We start from the raw sequence: 13,814 nt of genomic DNA, 5'->3' as shown, positions 1-13,814 counted from the left end.
TATGTCAATAATTCACTTAGGTCAATTGACTGTATTTTCTAATTAGAGGGTAAAATCTTTTTCTTGACAATAGTTTAATCAACTTAAATGAATTTTATGTCTTTCTGGAAGCTTGTTTGATTTATTAAAACTAAGTTATAAGTATTGAATGAATCTGTATGTTTTATTTAGATATGGTGTGCAGTCTCAAGATGACATATAATAGGATCTTGTTTTTTGAAATAACTATAGATGCTGCCATCTACCAAGAAATTATCCAACAGGATAATTACTCCAAGAGGATGTGCTGCTGGTTGCAACAGGATAGCGCCTCTTGCCATACAGCTCACTCTATTATGGAGATGCTATAGGATTTTTTGGATGAAAGAATCATTTATAAAGGATTGTGGCCACTAAGTTCCCCTGAACTGACTAGTCCAGACATCTTTCTGTGGGTTACTTAAAAGAAATTATTTACAGGAGCAGCCTACAAACCCTGCAGGAATTGAAGCTAAAGATTACCAATGCCATTCAGGAAATAGGTACAGCTAAGAACAGTAGCCAGGAAAATGGTCAAAAGTGTTGATAAGTCCACAGTAGAAGTGGATGGACATAATTTCCAACAACTTCTGTACATTATTTTGTAAGTGTTTGGTAATACACTGTTATTTATAGACTAAACTAAGTGATGGGGGTCTCTTAGTTGAATACTGTAAAAATAGTTTATAACAGAAAGTTTTCATGCAAATCAAAGTGAGTCATCCTGAATGTATGTATAAATGTATATTTATGTATATATATACATATAAGTAAGTTAGGTATGTACGCATGTATGTACATAGGTAAATTTAAAAAAATAATTTAATGCCCCTTAGGTAGCTAAATTGCTGACTGTGTTAGGTCTTATTTAAACACTCCCCTTCCATAAATGGATGAAGCAAAAAACCTTATTTTTTGTTGTTTCTGGATCAAATCTCATACTTATACTAATTAGATGATTCCATTACATACTATGTCACTTTTGTTATGCACTGGGGAATTTCATTTAGGAGTGCGAATAATATGCCTAATTTTTTGAGATTTTTCATCAGTTATTGTTTAACTTGATATCTACAGACTGGATTAACCAAAATTTTGTACGATGACTTCTGAATACACTAATAAACATATTTTTTGTTTCCTAACATGCGATACATGATTTTAATCTGTTTTTTGATGCTGAAAACGAATATCAACTCAGAATCTTTCTATCACCCACCATTATTGAACAATTTTAATTTTAATTAAAGAATTTTTTTCATTTTAAGATCCTATATTGTATTTTGTACGCTCCTTTTTTATTGTTTAACTTTGTAAACATAATTTGTTAAACTATAAATAAATAATACTAGACAAGAAATTAAATCATAACTTAGTCACATATTATGATATCAAATCTAATAATGAACAGTGAGCCTTCAAGGACAAGATTAATCATGTCTGGGCAGGTCAAAACATATAGCTGAAAACACAGCTGTTGTTAGTATTAAGCACTGGATTTAGGAATAAATTAATTTTGTTCAGTCTTATTGCTGTCTTAAGTTTGTTATCAGTGCAGGGCTATAATGACTCGAAATTGTGTAAATGATGTGGATGCCTTTTGTTATGTATGTAGTGAGTCTACCACAAAATCAAATAGAAAAAACATTACACCTTTAATTAAAAAAGCGTATCATTTATACTTTCAGTGTAAAATTGGTGATCAGGATAAGAAGTCGGTTCCTCATATAGTATGCACTAATTGTTCTGTATATTTAAGAGGATGGTTGAAAGGTACATGGAAGACTTTGCCATTTGGTGTACCTATGATTTGGCATGAACCAAAGGATCATGTAACAGACTGTTACTTTTGTTTAACAAGTGTAACTGGAATTTCTAAAAAATCGAAATATTTCTATTTCTAAAAAATATCTTTCATTTTCAGTTCCCCAGGCACACAGAACCATTAACCCTTAAGCTCCAATAAATAATTGTATGGTCTAAATCTGCCTGAAGATGCCTTTCTGACACAGGACAACAATGGTGACCGATTCAACTCCCCCATGACTTTTGTTAAAGGAAGAAGGAAAGAAGATGGAAGAGGAAGGGAACAAACAGTCCATAAGGAGCTCACTTGATTGAAGATGTTAAGTTTCTTGCTTAGGGCTCAACATCAACACAACTGAGACAATTGTTTTGGTACCTGTTTCATGAAACTCAGTGCAGCCATTGTTTTCAGGTATACAATCAAACATATTAGCCCAAACATTTTTTGACCTGATTTGTAGTGGCATAATTAACGACTGAGAATGCTTATATGCTCTCTACATTCCCATTTTTTAAGTTTGATAACCATATTTACCCATATTTTTAAGTTTGTTATGTTATCAATTTCCTTTCAAAAATTTTAATTTTATCAATAATTATTTACACACACACCTTGCACATTCTATTAATAAATGAAATTCATAAGACATTCTAAGCTGCAAATGAGAGGTGAAATACAACATTATCAAAATGATATTAGGCAGTACCATACGTTATGCATATGTTGCAGGCAACTATCTGATGCACACATGTATATGCATGCTCACATATATGTCACCAACAAGCAGTCATTGGAGATGGTTGTATGTTTCGTTCATTCATTCTAGTGCATGCCTCTCCTGTTATGTTCTGTTAGTACTTGTGTGTCTCTACAAATATCTATCTATCTAACTACAAATACCCATACTAAAAAAAAAAATTACTGTTATTTATTTTACAATTGTTACTGATATCTTCGCCAGCTAAATATGTCGTGTGTAAATGTAAAGTGGTATTTCTCAATGGAAATTAAGCTATTACGTGTAGTGAATATAAGAATTTGTTCCATGCTTCACATACCAGACTTGAAACTGGAAAAATTGAAAAGGAAGAATAGCAAAACTAAATCAGTGTAGAAGTGTGATGGGTGTGTTATTGTATCTGAAGGTCAATTCAGTAATCAGGATTCAGGTTTTAATAAAATTTTGATTTCGCTTTCCAATTTGTTTGATGAACTTACTTTTTTATTCAATAGAAAACGCAAAGCTCTCTACACCTATATCAAAATATTGAACAAAATCTCTGAAGAAACAAAAATGCAAGCAAATAAATTATCCATTGAAAATACTGAAATTGCTAAAAAATATAATGAATTGGAAGAAAATAAAACAAAATTAACCCAAGACAAGTCACAATTGCAACATGAATTACATTACCTACAGCAATAAATATGAATAAATAACATCGAAATATCCAGCATTCCAAAGATTAAGGACAATGACTTACATAACATCTTGGAATCTGTTGCTCATGCCATCCAAATAGAGTTAAAACGTGAAGTGTCTGCTATGCACAGGGTAGAATTCGAGTTCTATTATTGTCAATTTTGTCTCTAGAAAAGTTAAAAATACATGGACCTTGGCTGCGAAGAAGAAAAATTGGGATAAAAACAATGCACTTCAAAATTGCAGTATTAGGTATGGTGTAATTTTAACGGAAACTTGGGTAACTGATTATGACCAACTTATTTATAATCTAAAATTATACTTTTGTATGATGAGCTTGGTATCTATAACAAATGTAATGGTATTTGTGTGTTTTTCAGTGAAAAACTGAAGGTTAAAAGAATTAATTTTGAATTACTCTAAGCAATTTTAATAATTTTGAGTATTGAGAAGCCATTTGCATTTATAGATCACCATTTGCAGTTGAGGATATATTTCTTAACAGTTTGAATGAGTGTTACATAGGTTTAGGGACAGTGATAACACTGTTTAAATCAGGGGTTTTGAACATCCATTTGAATGGAAACATAAACAAATTGATGAACATTTCAGTATACAATTATTCAAATGGGTTCAAGTCATATATAAATAAACCCACAAGGGTACAAGAAAATACCGACTCTTATATTGACCATATATTCCTTTAAGAATACTAATTTTTACTGAAAAATATTATCTGAAAATATTATCGAATCAATTCTTAAAACTAACATCGCAGATCATTTTTGCACTGCCCTCCACCTTGGAATGGAAAGTAAGCTAAATAACAGTACTAAAGAGCAGTCATTTAATGAAGAACTAGATGATATGTTAATGCAAAATCTTAAACTAGAAATGTGGGAGAATGTTGTCGGGTCATGCACAGTTGTTGATTAGTAAATTCTTTTTTGAATAAATTGACTGATCACATAAAAAATATAATGTGTAAAAAACATGTAACACAAATATAGACCTTTAAAAAACTGAATAACTATCGGCTTAGTCACATCTGTAAGAAATCGTGATAAATTATACAATTTATCCATCTTGGGTGCTTTTCTTTGGTTGAAATCAATATTGATTTGCATGAATTATGTTGAGTTTCCTTAAATATTTTGTCACATGTGATTTGAAAATTTTTTCCATAACTTTGGATAGACCAATTTATCACAGTTGAGAGACTATTACAAAACCTTAAAAAATCAGCTCCAAAAATACAAACCCTCAACCCTACTAATGAAGAATGAAAATGGTAAACTGGTCATAACAATAAAGATAATGCGGAAATCCTGGCTAAATTTTTTAACAAACTCCTAAATTATGAAGAACTGACAGAACTCCTAAACTTCAACACCAACCCTCCCTCGGTTCACAACTCAAGAAAGAACTACGAGAATTTCAGGGAAGTTTTGAACTCTGGAGGAGCTGTCCAGACCAGATCATTAGTCGCAAGCTAGTAATGGATTAAAACAGGAAAAGAAACAGACATGGGATAACACTTGTAGATCTCAAGAAAGCTTATGACTGCATCCACAGAGAATCCCTACTAAAAATTTTAAAACACCTCAGACTACATACCAAATTAATAAACATGATAAAACTGACCCTTACAAACACTAAGTCAAAAGTAAAATTCAGAGGCGACCTCTCAGAACCATCTGAGATCAAAACACGACTTCAACTATGCTGAAGAAGTGGTAATGAGGAAATGATTCAAAAAATTCTCCCAAAAGTAAAAATAGGCTGAAAAATCAAAACAAAACTGTTCTGGTTTTGCTGACAACTTGGCACTGCTAGCAAACGACACTGAATAAGCTATATCACAGACATTAGAACTTCAAAAAATTGCAAATAAAACTGGCCTCAAAATGTCATTCAAACAGACAGAAATTATGTCCCAAAAACCAACATGATTAAATAAAGTAAACAGTAATAGAATCAAAATAGTAACCCAATTTAAATACTTAATAATAACAAACAGCCTAAATGAAAAAAACTTTGATCCAAATAAGAAGAAACAAACTAGCTAAAGCTCAAAAATTAACCTGGTACACTTACAATAAAAAATGTTTATCAATAAATGCAAAAATAAGACACTAGAACACAGTTTTAAAACCAGAAGACATTTATGCAGCAGAAATACTCTTTCACCTGAATGAACAATCAAAGGCAGACTACAGAAAATCAAAAGAATTGCAAGAACCTGACATCAATAAAATGTACAAGAAAGACAGGTAGTGGTGGACTGTGCCCAAAAATGTCATGTACAAAGTGTTAGAAACCATCACTGACACCATGCGTAAGAGAAGACTAGGATTCTTTGGACATATCATGAGGATGCAAGATTCAAGACTTCTGAAACAGCTAGTACAGTACAATCTCTACTCAAAAAACTCTAAGATAGGATGCAGATGGATCAGAGAAATAAGAGTGGATCTGAAGGAAATTGGCTTTACACCAGAAGACACCGCAGATAAAATAATAAAATCAAGAAAATCAGAAACAAAAACACTTGCTTTACACTCACAAGAAAAAGCTCACAATACGAACATTTTCAACACTAGAAAGAGCACAAAGATTGCAACGTATGAAAAAATACTGGGAGGACTGCAAGGCCCAAGCAGTCCTACCGAAGAGACTTGGATGATGGACTGACTAAAGTGATCCTATGCGGTCATGAAAGATAATAACAATAATAAATACCTCATTTTGGTCAAAACCATGATAAAGAGTGGTTAATGAATAAATAAGAAGAATAAATTAATAATTTCAAAAAATTATGTGTTTAATTTTTTTTAACAACATGAAAGTTAACTATGCATGCAGTTCCACAATTAGTTCAACATACAGGTGAAGTACTCTTAAAAAATTTCTTGCAATATTCATTAAATCAAGTTTAATTTATTGTTCACATTACAAACACATACCAGGTGTGTAAATATGAAACCAGAATTTGCCCGTAGATGGTCCTAGCTGTCAATGTAGTTGTCAAACCTACAAATCATTGGTTCCATTTTCTTTTTTTGACAGCTGACAAAGATTTTCAACTCACGACAATACAAGTTTCATACAACAGCATAGTTTTAATTAGCACTGAACATGTGGAGTCTTGTACCTACAAAATACAATTTGCAGATCACATTGATTTTCTACTACCATTTAAAGAAAACTGCTGCATAATTGCATTGAATGCTTGTCAAAGCTTATGGTGAGCATGCTCTTGGTAAATCAGAGTGCTTTGAGTGGTTAAAAAAATTCAAAAGTGGCTATTTTGACGTGAGAAATGAAGAACGTGGAAGACCATCAAAAAAGTTTGAAGACAGCGAATTGCAAGCATTGTTGGATGAGGATGCAAATGAAACTCAAATGCAAAAAAAACTCGTGGATCAATCAAATGTAACAAAAGAAGTCGCCTCCATACGTTTGAAAAGTCATTAGAAAGATCTAGAAGATGGGAAAATGGGTTCCACATGAACTGAATGAAAGACAGCAAGAAAACTGAAAAACCACTTGCGAAATGCGGCTCGTCAGGTACAAATGAAAGTCATTTGTGAGGTGATGAAAAGTGGATATATTTTAACAATCCTAAGTGTTCCTGATTTTAAAAAATTTTAAAGAATCCTAAGTGATCATGGGTAACTCCAGGCAAACCATCGACATCGATTTTGATGCCAAATAGTTGTGTAAAGAAGACAATGCTCTGTGTTTGGTGGGATCAGAAGATTGTGATCTACTATGAGCTGGCGAAACCATTAATACTGAATGCTACTGACAACAAATGATTGATCTGAATCAAGCATTGCGTGAAAAACAACCAGAATATCAAAAAAGGCAACACAAAGTGATTTTGCTTCATGATAATGCACCATCACACACAGCAAAACCAGCCAAGGAAGTGATTGAGGCATTCAGTTGGGAAATACTTTCACATGCAGCTCACTCACCAGACTTTGGTTTTCACTTGGCAGACTTGGCCATCTGGCTACTATTTATTTGCATTGATGGGACACACACTTGCTGAGCAGCGCTTCACTTTTTATGAAAATGTACGAAAATGGCTTGATGACTGGTTTGCCTCAAAAGAGCAACAGTTTTTTTGGCATGGCATTCATAAATCGTCAGAGAGATGGGAAAAATATATAGCTAGCGATGGACAATATTTTGAGTAAAATATTTTTATCATTTTTCATACGATAAATGTGTATTTTCTATACAATAATTCTGGTTTCATATTTACATACCTGGTACAGTTAATATACTACCACAATTTTCTAAAATTTCTGATACATGGAACAAAAAAAGAATGCATTACAATAACTCTGCATAGTTGAATCTACAATTCAGTTACACAGAAGTGATGGCTAGACAGGCAGAGAGGTGGTCTACAATTTAGATGGCTATTTCTAAAAGCTATACAAGATTTGGGATGGGCGAGGATGCTTCTGCATGAACCTTATACTTCTGGAAGAAGGTTCCAGTGGCACAGCAGCTCTTTACTTTCTAGAAGAAAATCAATTTCTGTTGAGGCATATATTTGACTGATCAGTTGAAAATCATCGATCAGTAATGTGCGGCTCCAATCTGGATAAAATCACCCCAATCTCATAAGTACTCATTCTGATAGAATGAGTACCTGATACATGAAGGGGGCCTTAAGCAATCCTTAGGGTACGATTGTAGCTTGTTTTTCAGTTCTTAAAGGGTTAAATTCCTCATGGAAAAAAATACTGTATAATGTATATGAAAAATGGTATGATTCTAACTTTAATCCCAGGGAAGCTAAACCCTGCCGTTAAAAGTTGCAAGAGAGAATTTTTAATTATAAAGAAATAGAGCTTCTGGTACACTGAGCAATATAAAATTATGGTCGTTATATTCCTCTTTATTCCATTATGAATTATTTCCTGCATTTATTATCTCTTTATTTATTTATTTATTACCTGCTGTTGAAAGTATAAAAGTAAGTTATGCCTATGGACCGGATCAATTGATGCAAGCTGTCTACGACGCACATAATGTTCAGTTAATTCACTCATATTGCCATCATCTGAATAATCATCATCTTCATTGTACATCAATGAACTGAAATAAAAAAATATAAAAATAAATTTAGGATAGAATTTACAACATTACATGACTTTCTAACAAAGCCAGTATTTAGATTTTGAGATCACTTGTTATGCACTGAGGAGAATGGGAGACTTATGGTGGGGGGAGGAGTAAGAAAGCACATCAAAGTATTTATGTAAAGATATTTTTCCAAGTGGACAAGTAACAATTTCACATGAATTTATTTATGCACAAAAAAAATCAATAATATTTCGAAAATTAATGTATAAATTTACAGAAGTATATATTTAAATACACACATCTTCTATGTCTAAATAATAAATATAATTTTAGTATTTTTTTCCTTTGAATGTATAACAATGGTTATTAATTAAATTAGTTATTCTATGACTTTTACAAATTTATAGTCTTTACACAGGGAATCCTGGGAGTTGTTGACCAAACTTGGGACTGTTTCAAGAAATGAAAATAAACAAGTAAGTTCATGTGCACAAATTCCCTATCTCACCTCATTTTCTCCTCTGTCACAATTTTTTTTTTTTCAATAAAAATCTTAAGAATGAATTGAGATATTTAAATTACATTTACAGAGAACATACCAATAAAATCTTAAAAATAAATAAGTTTGAAAATATTGCCTTCAAAAATTCCAAAATGGCAGAAATTCTTTATTCATTTATAGCTTTGTAAATACTAGTTTTATTGGATTATGTTTTTATATAATGTGTTAAGCCCTTTATATTTAAAAAAATAGAAAATGGCAGACAGAGGGAAAATGAAGTAAGACAAGGAATTTGTTCACATGAACTTATTTGTTTATTTTGATGATCTGATTCAGTCCCTTAACGTTTGGCCAACTCGCAGGACACCATGTATATAGATATAACAATTTGGTGAAAGTAATTACGAGTAATTTTTTTGGTTTAACAGACAAATGATTTGTAATAGTTTTTTTTTATAACTATAATAAAAATAAATCCTAAAGCTGGAATAAACATATTCCTGAGGCAGGTGTCTACATCCCCTTACAAAAGTCCTGGAAACATTAGGCTATCATAAGGGGATATATAAAATTAGTAAAAACTATATCATACAATTTGTGAATAGTTCCTTTCACTGCTACAAAGTTATTAACATATTTAACCCTACGGCTGAAATTATACTGTTTTTAATTTAAATAGCCCCATTATGTTTAAAACCCATTTTTATTTTTATGAGCCTACTGCTAGCACACAAGATTATATGTTCAAATTTAATTGCAGTTATCATGTACAGAAATGTAAATAAATAAAAAAAAATACTTTAACCGTATCCCTTAACTCATAAACTTACAAAAATAGGATTGCTTACACAACTTGAAATATGTAAAATAAAACTTGCTATGTTGTATCAAATATATTTTTAAATTATCAGAGTAACGCATACAACATAACTTACAAACTTTTAGTAAATGTTGTTTCTGTTTGGATATTTACTGTTTTTTATTATTGATTATTTGAATTTTGCGTATTTAACTATTTGAAATAATTTCTGCCCTAACAAATTAATTATAAAAATTAGGACTGAATAGCTGGAGGGATGAAGAACAACCAAGCTCAGCTTATATTAACAGGTGTTAATATAATAATCTACTGAGAAAAAGTAGTTAAACGTTTCCTAAGTAGTAAATGGCTGAAAAAGTACAAAGAGAATAAGTAAAAAAAAGTCCTTATATGGATAAAAACAATTATACAAAAAACCCTTTACTCCTACTGAAACATGGATAAAATAAGAAGAAAGAAAAACAGCTCTTCATATAATCAAGAATATAAACAGATGCAATGAAACACCTACTTAACACATTTTACTCAAACAAGTGTGTTCGACAAGGATATTGTGAGATAGCAATGAAAGGATTTCTTATAAATAGTTTATTACTGCACAAAATAATAATTCAAATGAAATACAAATTCATTTAATAAAAATTATAAATACCAAAATACAATAATGATTTACTACACACTTTACAATAACTAATAGAAAATAATATTGAAACAATAAGATAAAATCGACTATTCATAAAATTTACTTTATGCAAGTATTATTCACTTTTACTGATTACAAAAGAACTTTTCTTTTTTCTGTTTAGCCTCCAGAACCACTATAAGGTATTACTGAATGAGAATGATATGTATGAATGTAAATAAAGTGTAGTCTTGTACAGTCTCAGGTCAACCAATCCTGAGATGTGTAGTTAATTGAAACCCAACCACAAAAAGAACACCGGTATCCACATCTAGTATTCAAATCCATATAAAAGTAACTGTCTTTACTAGGATTTGAACCTTAGAACTCTTGACTTCAAAGTCAGCTGATTTGTGATGATTTCACCACTAGACCAACCTAGTAGGTCTTTACAAAAGAACTACCCTACACTTTATAAATAAATAGAATACTGTCACTTTCACTCCTGTTCACAAATAACTCGCTGAACAGCTTCTTGTTTTCTACCACTATCAAAAACTGAATACTCGTGATGCACTCTTCACTTGTTTGTTACCAAACACTTATACCGTAATTACTTTTATCACGAACTCAACTGAACTCAATTTTTTCCCTGGCAATATTTATATCTAATGCCTGCAAACAGTCTTTTTGACTGTTCAAGTGTAATAATTTTCATTTTCTGCATCTTCTATGGTTTTTTACACAAGGGCTATTCGGAAATTAACTTCTGGTCCTTGATATTGCGTGAAGGAGTGGAGGATGAAGTGATTTTATCTTTAAATAGCCTGGTTCAGTGCGATTTTAGAAGTGTTTTTAGAAATATCACTTGTTTGTTCCAGTAAAACTCATTTGTAATGGCTATTGTGATAGAAAATCCCACTGACTGTGAAGTGCATGCTGTCATTCGCTTACTTCATACAAAAAACTTATCAGCTGCTGAAATGAACTTTGAGCGGCATATGGAGGGAATATCATGAGTGACAGTGTGGTAAGGCATTGCTGCTGTATGTTTTAGGAAGGTCGAACATCACTACAATGACGGAAGTGGTTGTCCCTTCATGACAATATTTGTCTGCCTACTGCAATACGCAATCAACACCAAATTAACAGTTTCAAATAGGAGTTATTTAACCATCCTCCATATAGCCCTGATTTGGTTCCCAGTGATTATCACATTTTCCCGAAAATGAAGAAATGGTTAGTGATGCAGCATTTTGAAAATGACCATTGTTGAAAAACGGTGTAGGTAGTAACACCGTTTTTCAACAGGCTTAATTCACAGGCAGCAGAGTTTTGTGACAAGGGTATTCATAAACTTGTTAGAGATATGAGAAGTGCCTTAAATCTGATGGCAATTATGTAGAAAAGTAGCAATAAATGTATATGGATTGCTTTTTTATCAGTTTTTAATAATCAGTGTTTTTTTAATAATGAATCAGAAGTTACTTTCTGAACAGCCCTCATAAGTCCTTTTCTAGAAAGAATTCCTTTGTCATATCTTCTAGATTCTTCTTTCTGACAGCTTCTCTACTTGTTACAATATGTTAATGTAATATAAAATTTTCTGTGGTACTATTAGCATTATGTAAAGATAATATAATTTAAAAACTACAATGTTAAACATTTATTTACTTAAAAGTCAAACATTTGATACATAGTCAACAATCAGCTCCAGTATAATTGACTATCAATCATATGCTTATAATTTAACTCAGGGGTGGGCAACCTTTTCAATATGTAGGTCAAAAGTGACAATAACCAAATTCGAGCAGGCCAGGAATACTGAATCTATGTGTAAATAAAAATTGAGTAGCTATTTAAAAAGAAGAAAAGCAAAAGTGACTTTTAGGAATCAAACATAAATAAAATATTTCTTGTAAACAATTTCAAACAAATAATATGTCACATAAAAACAATAAAACATAGGTATATATATACATATGTTTTTATTGTTTTCATTTAAATGAATAAAAACGTCAATTAAAAACAATAAGTCGCAGAATCATTATTTACGCCTCAGTTCTAAAATTGGTTTTTCTCCGATTTCCAAAAAAAGTTTCACTTCTTCAATAAGTTTGAAAAACATCTTCAACATAGCTCCTTTACATAGGCATTGTACCTCACAGTAATATATCAACTCTTCATACTGAGATAACATGTCATTAAGTAATTATTCTGAAAATTCTCAATGTTTAATGATATTTGGATTTAATTTCATTTATGCCTTTAATGACAATTTTAATTAGATTTTTTGTATTCACAATATTAGAACACAAGTTTTGGTGATGAATCAAGCAATGGAAAATAAATTTTTCATTGAACTTATTAATTATTAATATTAATTTTGAAGAAAGCCAGATGCATTTATTTTTTTCAACCATTTACTTAGCCCATTCTTGCATATTCCAGATGTATTATGGTATCCCAGATTGGACTGTTGCGTTGTCTTTTTAATTACATTAAATATACAGGGCATTTCATAATGTTCTTTGGAGTTTCGAAAATTCATTAACAAAAAACTATTTCAATAATAAGAATAAAACAAGTACTGTACAAAAGAGTACTTCAAATAGTTTTGTTTCACATATACTAGGCAATTAGTAAACCATTTGCTCGATAGGCGTCGACAATAGAGAAAATGGCTGCCACGGGGAGCGAGAAGTCGTTTTGTGTGTTAGAATTTAACTTGTCAAAGTCAGTAATTTCTGTGCAACGTGTGTTTCGGTTGAAATTTCATAAGGAGCCACCAAATAACAATTAAATTAGTGCATGGTATAAACAGTTCAGTGAAACCGGTTGCTTGTGCAAGCGAAAATCAACTGGTCGTCCATCAATCTCAGAAGTCAATGTCAAACGTGTGCGTGCAAGTTTCATTCGCAGCCTGTCAAAATCGACTGCGGCTGCAGGCAGAGAATTAGGAATTCCGAAAATAACAGTGTGGAGAGTTCTCCGTAAACGTTTATTATGCAAACCGTACCATCTTCAATTAATCCAGCATCTTTCTGATTGAGATAAAACACGTAGGCTTGATTTTTGCTTACGGTTACTGGAAAAGATGTTGTTAGATGAAGGTTTTCTAAACAAGATAATTTTCAGCGATGAAGCTACTTTCCATATAAGCGGCAAAGTAAACCGTCATAACGTGCGAGTTTGGGGAACTGAAAACCCACAGGCTTATGTGGAACACATTTGGAATTCTCCGAAAGTAAATGTTTTTTGTGCGATCTCTTGTGAGGCGGTGTTCCTTTTTATGGGAACGACAGTAACCGGCATGATATATGTTACAATTATGGCTTATGCCTCAGCTACTCAACGACTTCATTTTAGAGCAAGATGGTTGTCCTGCTTATTTTCATAACGATGTTCGACAGTACCTTAACGCAACATTACCTCGGCGCTGGATAGGACATGCGTCTGAAGAAGACCAACACATTATGCAGTGGCCACCAAGATCACCAGACCTCACACCAT

General features: G+C 32.0%; 1 protein-coding gene across 2 annotated transcripts in view; it reads right to left on the bottom strand.

The window, feature by feature from the left end:
• Positions 1-13,814, bottom strand: part of LOC142317285 (importin-11-like) — a 127,198-nt gene that overhangs the window by 6,924 nt on the left and 106,460 nt on the right. For both annotated transcript variants that reach the window (XM_075353703.1, XM_075353704.1), the window contains exon 19: positions 8,228-8,369. In XM_075353703.1, the coding sequence (XP_075209818.1) occupies positions 8,228-8,369 (142 nt within the window). The remainder of the gene's footprint in view (positions 1-8,227; positions 8,370-13,814) is intronic.

This window comes from Lycorma delicatula, chromosome 1, assembly GCF_047948215.1.
Source record: "Lycorma delicatula isolate Av1 chromosome 1, ASM4794821v1, whole genome shotgun sequence".
Lineage (NCBI taxonomy): Eukaryota > Metazoa > Arthropoda > Insecta > Hemiptera > Fulgoridae > Lycorma > Lycorma delicatula.
Note: the sequence above shows the minus strand (reverse complement) of the source record. Positions and strands in the feature narration are given on the sequence as shown.